We start from the raw sequence: 15144 nt of genomic DNA on the forward strand, positions 1-15144 counted from the left end.
ACTTCATCATGAAGTTTTAACTTATTTATATGCCTCTAATGAACTGAAAAGTGTTTTAAGCTTTTGAACTTAACTAGCGCAAGTTTGATCCCTCCTTGGAGAAGGCAATTCTCTTTGCTGTTGGGAATACTCTTGTTTGTGAAGATCTTGAGGAAGCCAAAATTTTAAGCTGGAGTGGTGAGAGGTTTAAAGGTAACAATACCTTCTTGATATTATCTTCTAGTTTTGTATCATGTTATGCTGAACCATGTCATTATTACTTAAATTGGGTACTTTTCCTTTTTGATTTGCGGTATATTTTTCCCTCTGGCTTCTTGTTATGCTTTCCTTTTTGGCAGTCAAATTTAGAATGTCTACCATGTACTTACAAGTTAAAATGCATGTATTGCATTCCTGGTGTGTTGAAACTTGCCCGAATGTTACATAGTAAACATTTCCATATGTAATTTGATTAGTTGTAACTGTGGACGGAATTCTGCTGACGAAATCTGGCACAATGACTGGTGGCACTAGTGGTGGAATGGAAGCGAGGTCAAAACAGTGGGATGACAAGAAATATGAAGGTATTTATTAAATTCTTTGAATTTTTATTTTATTTTAAAATTTAGGTCAAAGTATTGGCTCTTGAAATAAACATTCTGTTTTTCAGCATCTGTTAAGAAGAAAGAGCAGTATGAATCGGAGTTGGAAGAGCTAGGATCAATAAGAGATATGCGCCTTAAAGAGTCTGAAGCAGAGGGAAAAATTAGCGGACTTGAGAAGAAAGTTCAATATGCGGAGATTGAAAAGGTAACTCTATGATTTTAACCATTTTCTCCTTATCAAAATTGTCAATTGTTCTGGCCTTCAAGATGCCAACCTTTGAAGGATTTTTGTGATACAGCCAACCATACAAAGCTTAGTTAATTTATTTTGTGGATTCATTCCTCTGTTTCTTTGTTCCTATAATGTGCTGATGTGCTTCCTATGTATGTGCATCACAATCAGTTGATGATGTGGTTTGTATGACAATTTGACCCTCTTTATTATGTGAGTTTATCAAAACAGATTTTAAATCGCTATAAGTTGTATTGGGTTTAATTTCATTATTTAGAATTTAAGGCTTTTGAAAAATACAACTGTTGTGGAAAGCTTAAATCGAGTTAGGTTTGAGCTCTTTTTATAATTGTCTCTAACTAGATTTACTTTACATGTTGCATTTCTTTGTATGTCTATGCAAATGTGATTCAGCTTATATCAAAACACAATTATGAAAGTAGTCAATATCTGTACTGGTTTTAAGGAATCGTTTTTATGTTTTTTTGGTGATTAATTGTTTTTATGTTGTTGATATGATATGTGAACTCAATCCAAACCAAGGAACTAATAAATCATTTTGGATGCTTACAATGTTCAATATTTTGATATAAAAGAACAAGGTTAACCATTAACTATATTCATACACATTGGCTGTCATAACTTGATTAACCGTCTTAATGATTTTTTTAATAATTATTGTGTTAACTGTTAAATACTACATTTTAGGATCACTAAATTCTCACATCTTAGGTGTCCTAAATTAAGTTATGGAATCAATAAACCGTCACAGCTAAATTAACCTCGTTCTTAATCAAATAAGTAGTTTTTTTTATTTTTATTTTTATATATAAATTAAAGTGATAAAATATAAAGTTTTCGGATCACAAAACATTGTTGTAACTGTGTTTAGAGTCAGTTATAGAGGGTGTATGTTAGCATCTAAGTGAGTGAAGGTTAGTAATTGAGAATTTAGAATAAAGAATATTAAAAATGCATATATCCGACCACCATCTAGAAATCTTCCCAGATTGACCATTGAAATTATTCTTAATCTCCCCATATTTAGATCTTAATACTGAACAGCACAGGGAGTTTTTTTCTACATTCATCCTCCATCTTCACTTACCTAGGAGAACTTCTACTGATGAATGTATGACTTGATTTGGTATTATGCTACTATTCAAAGTGGCACTAATGGCCAATTTACAACTGACTCCGAGGGGATCTGAACTCGGTACTTTTAGGTTACAAGGCTAAACTCTTACTCTAGCACCTCAAGTATATTTGTTGGCATTTGTAATAGAATAAATTCTAGTTTTGTCTGGGAATGGATAGGAGAACCTTTTCTACGTTGGTAACTTTCTGTCTTCTGTTCTATGTGGAATACTTGAATTCTTTTTGCTTTTACCTTTTGCCAGCGAAGCATTGAAGACAAACTTTTAAATTTGAGCCATGAAAAGGAGACCATCAAAGAAGAAATTAAACGTATTAGTCCAGAACTGAAGAAGGTTACATTGACAATTCCTTTGTTTATAAATAGTAATAATATTTCATACCGAACTTGTTACTTATTGTTTATGCACTGCAGTTAAGAGATGCTGTTGAAAAGAGGAATGCGGAATTACGTAAGCTTGAAAAGAGGATAAATGAAATCACTGATCGGATATACAAAGACTTCAGCAAGTCAGTTGGGGTTGCAAACATTCGCGAGTATGAAGAAAATCAACTCAAGGATGCTCAAAATGTAGCAGAGGAGAGGCTAAACCTGAGTAGCCAACTTTCTAAATTAAAATATCAGTGCGTTCCTTCTTCCTTTATTTTTTCTAATCATAATTCTTGTAATTGTTTAAAAGCAACTTGCATAATTATTAATACATCATGCTTGAATGCATTTGTGAGCTTGCAAGGAACTTACATGCATGTGCTTTGCTTGCTGTGTATTTTAAAACCAACTAGTTCAGCATTAAACTCGTGTCAAATTGGAGAATAAAATCTTTGGAAGCAAAAGAAGAAAACTACGACAGTTATTAAGTTCTACCAAGTCTAGGATGCTGAGCTGTGAATTTTTTCCACTTTTTGACACTAATTGCTATATTATTTTGGGGATAAAAAAACTAATTTTCGGATAATGCATAGAATTCTAGAGCTGTATGATTGTTATTAGTTCCCATTTAATTGGATGGCTGGTATGGAATTGTCAATTTAATACCTATTTTTATTATTAGGGTCTATTTCAAATTAGTAAATTTTAGATTTGTACAATGACACAAGCCTTATTATGGGTTGGTGCGGTGGATTGGTACTTTCTGTGATTTTGGTTCTCGTATGTTCTCATTGAATTTGCAGAGGTCACCAGTTTTAAAACAAGAAAGATAGTAAAAAAGAAGGATGCGGAAGACTACGTGTTGTGAAACCTCAGGTTGATATAGGAGAATTAAATTTGCTAGTAGTATCAGTTGTGGTTGAAACTATCAAGAGGCTTAGAGAAAGCAGACTAATGGTTGTTTCTGCAAAAAAAAAAATGAACTGATTTATTTATTTTTGGATAGGCAAATGTTAAGTAGCACGAGTTTGAACCCTGGACCACATTCTCAAACTCCTTTGGGGGTCCCAGCTCATCCACTGGATAGACAATACTTTTCATGTCTCTTAACTTTTTTATTTTCATTCTATACGATGAAATTGAAAAAACTAAAATGTACAGCCATTTCATTTTTCATAATGATATTTTTTATCGTTTTATTTATGTAGTCTTTTATTAGAAAAAACAATTTGTTAGTAACATACTTAATAGTGTCTTCTAATTTTTAACTCATGAATCCAACCAATTATTAGTAGGCAGGAAACTGCATACCCATATCCTGTACCGACTATACCGCAGATGACTTAGAACCTGATGACTGTTGGCCAGTCCATGGGCACTCAATCAGGGATTCCATTATGTTGAAGCAAAGAGTAAATTCTGCTGTACTGCATCAACATTAGTAATTCAACTGAAGCTTTTTGTTATGTGATATGGAATATTGTCCCTATTGAGTATACAGGGCTCTTACATGCCAAAAGTTTCTTATAATGCATCTCCTTTTATGTTCAGATGGTTTTCAATTATCTTAGAGAATTGATGATGGGAAAAATCAAAATAAAAGAAAAGAAATATTTCGGGTCCAATTTTCAGTTTTATTTGCCATATTAGTTAATTATTCTTAAATTAATTTATGCATTCATTTATTAATATTCTTTGTTGAAATTATTTTGCAGGTTGGAGTATGAGCAAAATCGGGACATGAGTTCACGAATTCAAGAATTGGAATCTTCTGTAAGTGCTTTAGAGAATGATTTAAAACGGGTACAAAACAAAGAGGCTGAAGCAAAGTTAGCAGCGGAGAATGCTACTGAAGAGATAAATCAGTTGAAGGATGAAGCTAAAGGTATATTATAAAGATAAAAAACTGTCTCATCATTGTATTTCATTGCACTCTTTTTCACTTTGGGGTTGAAGATGTTATTGTGGTGACAGATTGGTTATCTGCATAGTACTTTGCTGTTTACCATTTGAAATAAATGGGAACACAATTTGGTTGATCTTGACCGAAGCAGACCAACCACCAATTCAATTTGTTGTTTATGATTTGTCATGAGAGTTTTATGGTTTCTATGTTCTCCTTCTGCCCTTGTAGAGTGGAAATCAAAGTCAGAGGATTGTGAAAAGGAAATCCAGGAATGGAAGAAGAGGGCTTCTGCAGCCACAACAAACTTATCAAAACTTAATCGTCTGATAAACTCAAAGGTTAGATGGGAAAAATTTATTTTCTTGTGTAATTTCATGCACAATGCATAGATAGCCAACAACATCTTTAGTGTCGTTACAGGAGGCACAGATTGAGCAGTTAATTGGGCAAAAGCAAGAAATAATAGAGAAGTGTGAACTAGAGCAGATTAGTCTTCCAATCATATCAGATCCTATGGATACTGGTAGCTCAACACCAGGCCCAGTTTTTGACTTTGATAAGCTCAGTAGGACACTAAAAGATAGGAGGCACTCTGACAGGGATAAAATAGAGGTAGACTTTAAGCAAAAAATGGATGCATTGATGTCAGAGATTGAAAGAACAGCCCCAAATTTGAAGGCATTGGACCAGTATGAGGCTCTGCTTGAAAAAGAAAGAGCTGTAACTGAAGAGGCTGAAGCTGTCAGGAAGGAAGAGAAGGAAAAAGCAGATAGATTCAACGCAGTTAAGCAGAAGAGGTACAATTTTCTTTTTCAATTTGTCATTACTTGTCATATTTATAAGATTAGTGCATGCCAATAGTTTGGAGCGTATATGATTTTGGGTTCTCAACTCCGTTGCTTCCTCGTGCATTCCAGATGCTAGTGTGGCTTTAATATTGTAATGTGACTGTGCTAACTAAGGCTTTGTTTGAGAGTTAGGAGTGAAAAGGAGGAGATGGCGTTAGAGGGAATGAGAGGAACAGAAACACAGAGGAAGGCCTCACTTTTTTGGGAGTGTTTTTGAAGTGAATTAGATGAAAATACTTATGAGTAATATTCTTTTTGTTTTGAGAATATTATCGAGAGAATTAATGAATTTGAAAATTTATTCAAAATCCGCCGAAAAATAAATTTTAGTAACCCATAGGTTATACAGTCCAATGAAGAAAAATAAATTCTCATGCAAGGTGGGGTGATTATTTATTATTCCGATTCCCTTTACTTCTTCCTTTATCCCCAAAACCCTCCCTCCCTTTCCCTCCAAACTCCCAGAATAGCCTAAAGCCAAACCATGAAATTGTGATGGTGACATACATGAAATAGCAGCCTGTGGCAGTGCTGGCGTTGTAATACCTCTACAGGGCAACTATATTATCTTTTAACGAGTAACAACTGTAACAATTTTTGTTTATTTATTGTTCTGTGTTTATTTTCTGTATGGTGTGAATAGGTTGAGTCGGGCAAGATTTCGCATAAGTAGGTTTGACCCGTAAAAATTCTACAGCTCAATTGTCATAGGCTTTTTAGGCCTGACTTGACCTTTTTGAATGTCTGGTCTGACTTGTTAGCCTACTTATATGTCTGTTTGGAGTAATAGACTTTTAAAATAGCTTTGGCTTGACTTGGGCATGATGTAGGCTAAGTCATAGTTCCCTATATGTGGTTGGCTTAGTCTTCTCGCTCTTTTTTTGCAACGGCCGATGGGTCTTCTCGCTCTTAATTTCCTGTTTTTAGTTTTAAGTTATAAAAACGATGCATTGTTTTAATTTTGATTCCTAAATTTAAAGCTTTGTACCAAAAACACCAAAAACAATGGAAAGCTGTTTTACTATCATTGAAAATAAGGAACAAGGTGAAAAGTGAAAACAATATGTAATTTTCATAATTAACTATTTGTATATGCTGTTGTTTGTTACCTGTCCGATGTTCATATGTTGAATGCAGATATGATTTGTTCATGGATGCTTTCAACCATATATCTGATAATATAGATAAAATTTACAAACAACTTACAAAGAGCAACACACATCCTCTGGGTGGGACAGCATACCTAAATTTAGAAAATGAAGACGATCCATTTCTACATGGCATCAAGTACACTGCTATGCCGCCAACAAAGCGGTTTCGCGATATGGAACAACTATCTGGTGGTGAAAAGACTGTTGCCGCGCTTGCGTTGCTATTCTCTATCCATAGGTAGAGTTTGTACTTGTAAAATTAATTTATCTTTCTATATGAGCATATTTGGTTTGAGAAAATATATTCTGTTTTTTTACTTATATTTGTAAAACTGTCCACTTTGTTTTTACTGTTTCCTGTTTTTATAGGTTTATACATGAAAATAAAAGTGTTAAAACTATTTTTTATTTAAATTTAAATTTAAACAATAAGAGTTCATCCAAGTAGCATACTGACACATCTTGCCTACATCAGTTTCACCGATTTGGTTTGCATGTCCATAATGTTCCCACTTCCTTAATTTTTCAGTTATAGGCCTTCACCATTTTTCATATTGGATGAAGTTGATGCTGCGTTGGACAACTTGAATGTTGCGAAGGTTGCTGGTTTTATTCGTTCAAAATCTTGTGAAGGAGCAAGGGTTAATCAGGATGCTGATGGTGGAAGTGGTTTTCAGAGTATTGTAATATCACTGAAAGACAGTTTCTATGACAAAGCTGAAGCGTTAGTTGGAGTTTACAGGGACTCCGAAAGAGGGTAAATTTCTTCACTTCATCCCATTGATATAAAAATAGTATTTCTTTTTGTTCTTGTTCTTTTCAATATGTTGATGGCATAATAAATCTAATCTATTCACCTAGTTTGTTTACATGATATACATTGTACACTGTTCTTTCATTTTTGCAGCTGTTCGAGAACACTCTCATTTGATCTGACTAAATATCGAGAGTCATAAAATTCATCCATTGGATACATTGTATAAGTTGCTTGCGATGTACAGTGCTCGATCTGCAAATTTATTTTTTGTTTAATGGTGTCCGAATTTATATACTCTCTCGTTATCAGCCATCTTGTCAATCTCGTGTTTAAATTACAAGTTGGCTCTTTTTTATAATTATTATTGTAAATAAGACTTAATTCACAGTATAGATGATTAGATGCCTTTTCATCTTCTAGAAATGCTGTGTAGCTAGACTAGATGTCCAAATATTCGCTTGTAAAATTGTATTTAGTTAATTAAACTTTTCTCTCTGCAACGACTTTCTATTCCCCTTTCTCTCTCTCTATATATACATTATGATATGCTAATAATATCTTATCATAATTCTTGAACATATTTAAATTTAAATCTAAACTAAAATTAAATTAACAAATGATGCATTTTTAACCCTAATTTTGTTAATTGACGCTTGATATATGTTGTTTTTAATTTTAATTTATTTAAATGAAATAATGTTGAGTTTGAGTGGCACATCACACAATTCAAGTTTACCTTCTGAATTCGGTAACTTTTCATAATTTTGAAATGATATAAATAATAGTTTATTAAACGATATTTTAAAGGGTAGCGTCTTGTTTGTTTCCTCGTATAAACTTATTGTTTGCATAATTACGATGGCGATGGTTTGAGGGTATCTATAAAAGTTTGCGGTCAGTAAATAGTCCCATTTGTGAGGTTTAAGATTGAGTATGATTCATTCGCCGTAGTGTCTCTTATTTCGAATGGATGTAACATTCAACATCCTTGTCATTCATCAATTGAGAAAATTAAGGATCTTCTTCTTTCTTCTAGATATACAATATTTGATGTTCGTTATTTTATTTCTAGCTCTTCAGTGACCTAAGAGTTGTTGCATTTTTTTAAAGGCATTTAATATTTTCATCCCTTTCTAATTTTTTATTCTTTAGTGTACAAACGACGTATTTGACGTGATATTTATTCGGTCTCAATATTTGATCGGGTTAATTTTTAAACTCTAATTTAACCAAACTTGATAAATTGTAGATTGAATAAGGATGAAACAAATAAAGACGATAATAGGTTGATCCTACTACGAGTCGACTGATAATAATTCTTAAATATTTTATTTTTGAGCACAAAATTAGACATAAAATAACTCATTGCAAGTCACTTGGTTAACTAGTTGCCAATCCATTTTAAAATAGTAACTCATAACATTGTTTTACAAATCTTAAAATATAAATGATGTGATTGCTAATTTTTTTAGAAGCTAAATCAATAATAATATAAAATAATAGTTTATCCTTTAAATAATTTGAGACGGGACGTGAAATCTAAATTTGATAATTTGTCCTTATTTTATTATCTCTGTTATTTATGGGATGAGTCAAACACAATTCATTGCTTAGGAATTAAGATCAGATCATGTATCTTCCTACTTTAAGATATGTCAAGGAAATTTTAACCGATTTAATTAATATAATCAGAACATACAATTTTTGAATGTACATTTTTTTTAAATAATCAATATTAACAATTAATTATTAATTTTGTTAGAAAGATAAATTAAATTCATGATATATGTGTCACTCCAATTCTCTCAAATCACATAATTTAGTTAATAATTAAAGAGGGATTTCAAAGTTGAAGCCATTTTATAAAAACTCTTTTCTTGTATATCATGTGTCCTCAAACCATATTTCTTAGAATAAAAAAAGAGAAATGAGATACTTTCAATATATATATGGAAGAGAGTTGGCCTAGTAGGATATGAATGGCCAATGTAACCAATTAAATTAGCTATAGTGTCTATATATGGCGCCATTGAATTAACGGTTGAGAATAATCAATTGAGGGAAAGTGATCCATCATCACTCAACATTATCATTTCTGGTTGGCATTGATAAAAACAAACATCTTCTTTTTCTTCTTCTTCATCTAAGGTACCTTCCTTGATTCCTCTCCACTTTCCACCCTCTTCTATGCTCCAGTTTTTCCGGCAAATGCTCGCTGCCGGAAATTCTGATCACAGAAGAGGATTCCTATTTCAATTTGCGAGGCCATGAATGATACTACCGAAGAATGCAACAATAATTATGAAAATGAGAACAATTATAATATTAATGATACCCCTTTAGTTTTCATTGAAAATGATGAAAAAAGTCTCAATGAGGATCAAGAACAAGAATTGGTGGTGGAAGATAATAATGATGGGGTTATTGAAACACCAAGTCCTGCTGGAATTAAACTCAAGATAAAGAAATCATTGTTGGAATTTCGATGCAAAGTCGAAGGTGCAATTCTTGGAAACTATCTGCTGAAATTAAACTCAAGATAAAGAAATCATTGTTGGAATTTCGATGCAAAGTCGAAGGTGCAATTCTTGGAAACTATTTGTTAGAACAACAAGGAGAAAAAATAGCATTTACAAAGGAAGATATTAGAGATGTTACATTATGGGGTGTACCTTTGTTACCAAGTAAGGCACATGAAGGTACTGATGTTGTTTTGATGAAATTCTTAAAGGCTAAAGATTATAAGGTTAATGATGCATTTGATATGTTACAGAAGACTATGGTTTGGAGAATTAAAAATAATGTTGATAAAATTCTTGATGAAGATTTGGGTTCTGATTTTGAAAATTCTGGAATTTTGGATAGTAGGGATAAGGAAGGAAGACCTGTTTGTTACCATCTTTTTGAGGTTTTCAAAGACAAGGTTTTGTATAAGAAGACATTTGGAACACAAGAGAAATGTGAACTTTTTTTGAGGTGGAGAATTCAGTTGATGGAAATTGCTGTTAAAAAGTTGTGTTTTAGAGGAGGGGTTGATTCAACTATTCAGGTTTTTGATTTAAAGAATTCACCAATTCAAGGAATGAAAGAGCTTAGTGCACTCAGCAAAAAGGCTCTTATATTGTTTCAGAATTATTATCCTGAGATTGTTTACAAAAATGTTAGTATATGTCATAATACAGTTAAAAGTTTGGAATTTTTATCAAAAATGAAATTACAGAAATGTTAATTTTTTTATGTTTGCAGATTGTAGTAAATGCACCATTTTGGTTCTACACTTCACAAGTTTTATTCTCAAGGTTTATGAACCAGAGAAATAAAAAGAAGTTCATCTTGGCAAGACCACAAAAGGTTACACAAATTCTTCTCAAGTGAGTGTGCTTATTATTAACATAAAATTATGATTTGTCATCATTAAACTTAAGCTAACATTATGATTTTTCATCATTAAACTTTAGTTAACAATATGATTTGTCACAAGGTATATAGCCCCAGAACATCTTCCAGCTGAATATGGTGGTCTAAGGAGGAATGGTGACCAAGATTTTTCCCCTGATGATAAGGTTTTGGAGCTTAAAATCAAAGCAAATTCTGTTTCTACAGTTGAATTTCCAGTTAATGAGGTGCTCAACATGATATTTTGATCGATATTTTTCTTTTGGTTTAAATACTCATTTAATGTTTTTTTTCTTTTAGTCCCCTAATTTTTTTTTGTATATATCACATTTAAATTTCTATAATATTTTTTCATATTAAAATTGATTCTTGTAATATGAAGAATATGTTATTTAGTCCCTCCAATATAAATGTTATATAAGGACTAAAATAAATATTACTCATCTATTATAAATATCAATTTCAATATAAATAAATTTTGTAGAAATTAAAACAAAACAACAATGACAAAAAATTAAATGTGGTATATATTTGCAAAACAAAAACTACATAGACTAAAAGAAAAAAAAGAAGGTATATTTGCATAGATCAAATTCATTATATACTATAAAGTTTTGTTATTTATTTTATTATGTTGAATTTTTCTTTGTTCTGATTTGATTTCTTGATGTGTCTAGAGTGGAGTGACAATAATGTGGGATGTAACTGTGGTTGGATGGGATGTGTCTTACAAAGAAGAGTTCATTCCAGATGATGAAGGCTCATACACTATATTACTACAAAACCAAAACATTGTCGGTGACAGTACTAGAAACTCTTTTTACATCAGTGAACCAGGGAAGATATTATTAACAGTTGAGAATGGTAATTACAAGAAGAAGAGAATGTATTATAGATCAAAAACTAGAACCACTGTTCCTATGTTCATATTACTATCATAACAAAATGGTTTCTCCATTTAATTTGAAGATATTGTTTGTATATTTATTATTCTTTTGCACTCAGTAGGCCAGAAGCTACCAGCTTGAAATTTCTGGCAGAATAAACCCATTTTATGACTTGCTGCTAAAAAATTCATAAGGTAGTTAATGATGGCTACAATTGATTGTTTATAAATCCACATGTTTTTAATGTTTTTTGTGTTTTTAACATGTGAACCTCAAAGCCATGAATTAATGGAATAGAATTCTTTTAATGTTATAGCTCAATGATTTTATTTTATGGCCAAGTGTTCAACAAGTGTTTAATGCAACGTACCAAAACCAACAAGTTTGAATTTTCATTTATTTATAAGATAATGTATAGTTTTTAATGTTATTTGCCACCAAACAAAACACCGTTTCTTGCTTTTCCAAGTAGTTAAGGATGTATCAAGAAGAAAAACAATACACCAACTATTAACAATACATAAAATTTGGTCACTAAAAAAAAGTTACCTGTATAACCTTTTTATATGAAGCTTGCATATGAATCTGATTCTTCGAAATATAGTGGGATATGGTTATCTAAAAATTAACTTAAAATCGATGAACTCTAATTCTCTACTGTAAGAGGATTCTGATTCTGTATTTGTGCATTCAAGACATTAATTATTGTTCTGTATATATTTTACATAATCAAAAGATTTTGTATTTGTACATTTAAGATATCAGTGATCATTCGATCAAAGGTTAAATGATAAAAAATATATAAATTTTAATTATTATTTTATAATTCAAAATACTAAATTTTAATATTGTTAAATTTTAATCCAATGATTACCGATATCTCAAATGTGTGAATATAAATTTTAACTGAATGATCAAATATAAAACTTACATAAAAGTGAGAAGTTGCCTAACTTAATAACTATTTACCCTACTGCGTGTTTTTCTACAAATTAAGTATTTCTTTGAGAAGAAATTTTAAAATTATTTTGTTTTATGCCGCTGTAACATTTTGATGTGTAGTCAGTAACAATATATATTAGCCAATGCATTAATTTTTTTTTTAAATCCACATTTCCTTCTCTCAATTTTAAACAAAAATTACCAATATACTCAGTTTCGAAAATTATATACTAAACCGCCCCTTTTTTTTGACTTAGTTAGAAGTCGCTATTTGTAAAGGCGACTTCCTAAAGGAAGTCCGAGTTTGCAATGACGACTTTCTTAAGGATTTTTGTTTTTATTTTTTATGTGTTTTAGAAAGTCGTCATTCTAAAATGCGACTTCTATGTATCTTCAGAAAGTCACCATTTCAAAAGGAGATTTAGACAAAAATATATATATAAAAAAATTCCTTAAAAATGTCGTATTTGCAAATGACGATTTCTAACTAATTAGTAAAAAAAAAATAATTTAATATATAATTTTCAAAAAAGAAAGTATATTGATATTTCTTTTTTTAAATTGGGGTATTAAAAAAAAAAGCTCATAAATCACCTTCAGGAGTGTTACCTGCTTATTAAGATGCTTTGTATTATCCAGCTATAATCACCTTCGGCAGTGTTACTTCTGATTAAAAAAGATTAGATTTTTGGACACAATTAATGAGGTGTCGGAAGCGTATACAAAGCGGATTTGTATGCAGAGAGTCGAGAGTGAGAACTACATGGGACCATCCGAAGCGATAATAATTTGGAGTGATTCATTTAACAATAGACAAACAAATATTCATTCTGTGTGTGTTTGGATATACACTATCATCATCCATATTATGTGTTCGAAATTAAGAATTGCAAAGACATGCATGTTGAAGAATGTCATCAACTCATCAACACACATTAAGTGACGTGTCCCTTCTCACTCTCCACACCCTCCTATAAATAACCACACCACCACTTCATCACTTCATCACACATTCAACAATATTCACAATGAGAAGAAGCAACTCCTATCTATCTTCACTTTCTCTTTGCTTCTTGCTCTTCACGAGCGCGTGTTTAGCCACTCGCTCTGAAGAATTTGACAGGTTCAACCAATGCCAGCTGGACAGTATCAACGCATTAGAACCAGACCACCGTGTTGAATCAGAAGCTGGTCTCACTGAAACATGGAACCCCAATCACCCTGAGCTACAATGCGCAGGTGTGTCTCTTATCAGACGCACCATTGACCCTAATGGCCTTCACATACCTTCCTTCTCACCCTCTCCTCAGTTGATTTTCATCGTCCAAGGAAAGGGTGTTTTAGGACTTTCAATTCCTGGTTGTCCAACGACTTTTGAAGAGCAACGACAACATTTCGACAATCACCAGAAGATTCGGCGATTCTCTAAAGGTGATATAATTGCAATTCCACCTGGAATTCCTTACTGGAGCTATAACAACGGTGATGAACCTGTTGTTGCCATCACTCTTCTTGACACTTCCAATTTTGCAAACCAGCTTGATTCAACCCCCAGAGTATTCTACCTTGGAGGGAATCCAGAGGTTGAGTTCCCAGAGACTCAACAACAACAACAACAACAAAAGAGACACAGTTTGCCTTTCCCTGGTGGACGTAAGGGAGGGAAAAACCAACAAGAGGAGCAAAATGAAGGTAACAGCGTCTTGAGTGGCTTTAGCTCTGAGTTTTTAGCACAGGCGCTCAACACCGACGAGGATACTGCTAAGAAACTTCAATCTCCACGCGACCAAAGGGCTCAAATTGTCAGAGTGGAAGGTGGTCTCCGCATTATCAGCCCCGACTTGCAGGATGAAGAAGATGAAGACGAAGACGAGGACGAACAAGAGCAAGGACACAGTCAAAGGGAGGAAGAAGAAGATGATGATGAAGATGAATCCCACAGCCATGAGAGTCGTCAAAAGTGGAGAAAATACCGCGAAGAAGAGAAACAAGGATCACATAGAAGGGAACATAAGGAAGAGGAAGAAGAAGAAGAAGAGAAAATATGCAAGAAAAGAAGCTGCAGAGGAAAGGGAAGGAAGAATGGGTTGGAAGAAACAATTTGCAGTGCAAGGATTCGCGAGAACATAATTCGGCCAGCACGTGCAGATCTATACAATCCACGTGCGGGAAGAATCAGCACCGTCAACAGTTTAACCCTCCCAATCCTGAGTTACTTACGTCTGAGTGCAGAATATGTCCTCCTCTACAGGGTATGATTATATATTTGATAATGTAAAGGTAATAGTAATGAAATGAATATAATAATGAAGTACTAATGAATGAATGAATGAATGAAATGCAGAATGGTATAAATGCTCCACATTGGAATATGAACGCCAACAGCCTGATGTACGTGGTAAGAGGAGAAGGAAAAGTGAGGATAGTGAACTGTGAAGGAAAAGCAGTGTTCGACGACAATGTGAGAAAAGGACAGATGTTGGTGGTGCCACAAAATTTCGTGGTGGCAGAACAAGCAGGGAATGAAGAAGGATTTGAATATGTGGTATTCAAAACAAACGATAGAGCTGCAGTTAGTAACGTGAAGCAGGTGTTCAGAGCCACTCCTGCACAAGTACTTGCAAATGCTTTTGGCCTACGTCAGAATGAAGTCACTAAAATAAAGTTTAGTGGAAACCGTGGCCCTTTGGTTCAACCTCGGTCTCATGCTCATGCATAATCAAATTATGCTATACAATGCAATCATGACTTGGCCGGTCATCTTGTATTCAAATAATAATAATAATAATAATACTAAAATATAAGTTTTGGATGTACTGTAGTCAACAACTTCAGTTCCGGTAAAGGGAATAAAATAATAAACTATGTCCTTTCTATCTTTAATTCCCTTTTATGGAAATTGTCTTTTATACGACG

General features: G+C 32.9%; 3 protein-coding genes across 4 annotated transcripts in view; all 3 read left to right on the forward strand.

Moving 5' to 3' along the window:
• Positions 1–7503, forward strand: part of LOC101500421 (structural maintenance of chromosomes protein 1) — a 16923-nt gene extending 9420 nt beyond the window's left edge. For both annotated transcript variants that reach the window (XM_073366977.1, XM_073366978.1), the window contains 11 exons: positions 82–192; positions 456–563; positions 650–789; positions 2217–2306; positions 2387–2595; positions 4057–4226; positions 4476–4585; positions 4668–5044; positions 6233–6484; positions 6776–7003; positions 7154–7503. In XM_073366977.1, the coding sequence (XP_073223078.1) occupies positions 82–192; positions 456–563; positions 650–789; positions 2217–2306; positions 2387–2595; positions 4057–4226; positions 4476–4585; positions 4668–5044; positions 6233–6484; positions 6776–7003; positions 7154–7202 (1844 nt within the window). In that variant the 3' untranslated portion in view covers positions 7203–7503. The remainder of the gene's footprint in view (positions 1–81; positions 193–455; positions 564–649; positions 790–2216; positions 2307–2386; positions 2596–4056; positions 4227–4475; positions 4586–4667; positions 5045–6232; positions 6485–6775; positions 7004–7153) is intronic.
• A 1546-nt stretch (positions 7504–9049) lies between these two features.
• On the forward strand, positions 9050–11377 carry LOC101500944 (patellin-4-like). Its single transcript, XM_004495042.4, has 5 exons — positions 9050–9502; positions 9583–10163; positions 10250–10374; positions 10485–10626; positions 11077–11377. The coding sequence occupies exons 1-5, from the start codon at positions 9271–9273 to the stop codon at positions 11338–11340; spliced, it is 1344 nt and encodes a 447-aa protein (XP_004495099.1). The 5' UTR covers positions 9050–9270; the 3' UTR covers positions 11341–11377.
• Positions 11378–13219: 1842 nt separating this feature from the next.
• Positions 13220–15111, forward strand: LOC101501269 (legumin J-like). Its single transcript, XM_004495043.4, has 2 exons — positions 13220–14480; positions 14573–15111. Exons 1-2 carry the CDS (start codon positions 13257–13259, stop codon positions 14945–14947), a joined length of 1599 nt encoding a protein of 532 aa, XP_004495100.1. The 5' UTR covers positions 13220–13256; the 3' UTR covers positions 14948–15111.
• The last annotated feature ends 33 nt before the right edge of the window (positions 15112–15144 follow it).

The sequence above is a fragment of the Cicer arietinum genome, chromosome 4 (genome assembly GCF_000331145.2).
Source record: "Cicer arietinum cultivar CDC Frontier isolate Library 1 chromosome 4, Cicar.CDCFrontier_v2.0, whole genome shotgun sequence".
Lineage (NCBI taxonomy): Eukaryota > Viridiplantae > Streptophyta > Magnoliopsida > Fabales > Fabaceae > Cicer > Cicer arietinum.

What these genes read in the sequence shown, in the direction of transcription:
- LOC101500944 (XM_004495042.4), top strand. Translation starts at nt 9,271, where the DNA reads ATGAATGATACTACCGAAGAATGCAACAATAATTATGAAAATGAGAAC. An exon ending in ATTTCGATGCAAAGTCGAAG is followed by an intron (nt 9,503 to 9,582) that starts GTGCAATTCTTG and finishes GCAAAGTCGAAG; the next exon opens with GTGCAATTCTTGGAAACTAT. An exon ending in CTGAGATTGTTTACAAAAAT is followed by an intron (nt 10,164 to 10,249) that starts GTTAGTATATGT and finishes TTATGTTTGCAG; the next exon opens with ATTGTAGTAAATGCACCATT.
- LOC101501269 (XM_004495043.4), top strand. Translation starts at nt 13,257, where the DNA reads ATGAGAAGAAGCAACTCCTATCTATCTTCACTTTCTCTTTGCTTCTTG. An exon ending in AATATGTCCTCCTCTACAGG is followed by an intron (nt 14,481 to 14,572) that starts GTATGATTATAT and finishes AATGAAATGCAG; the next exon opens with AATGGTATAAATGCTCCACA.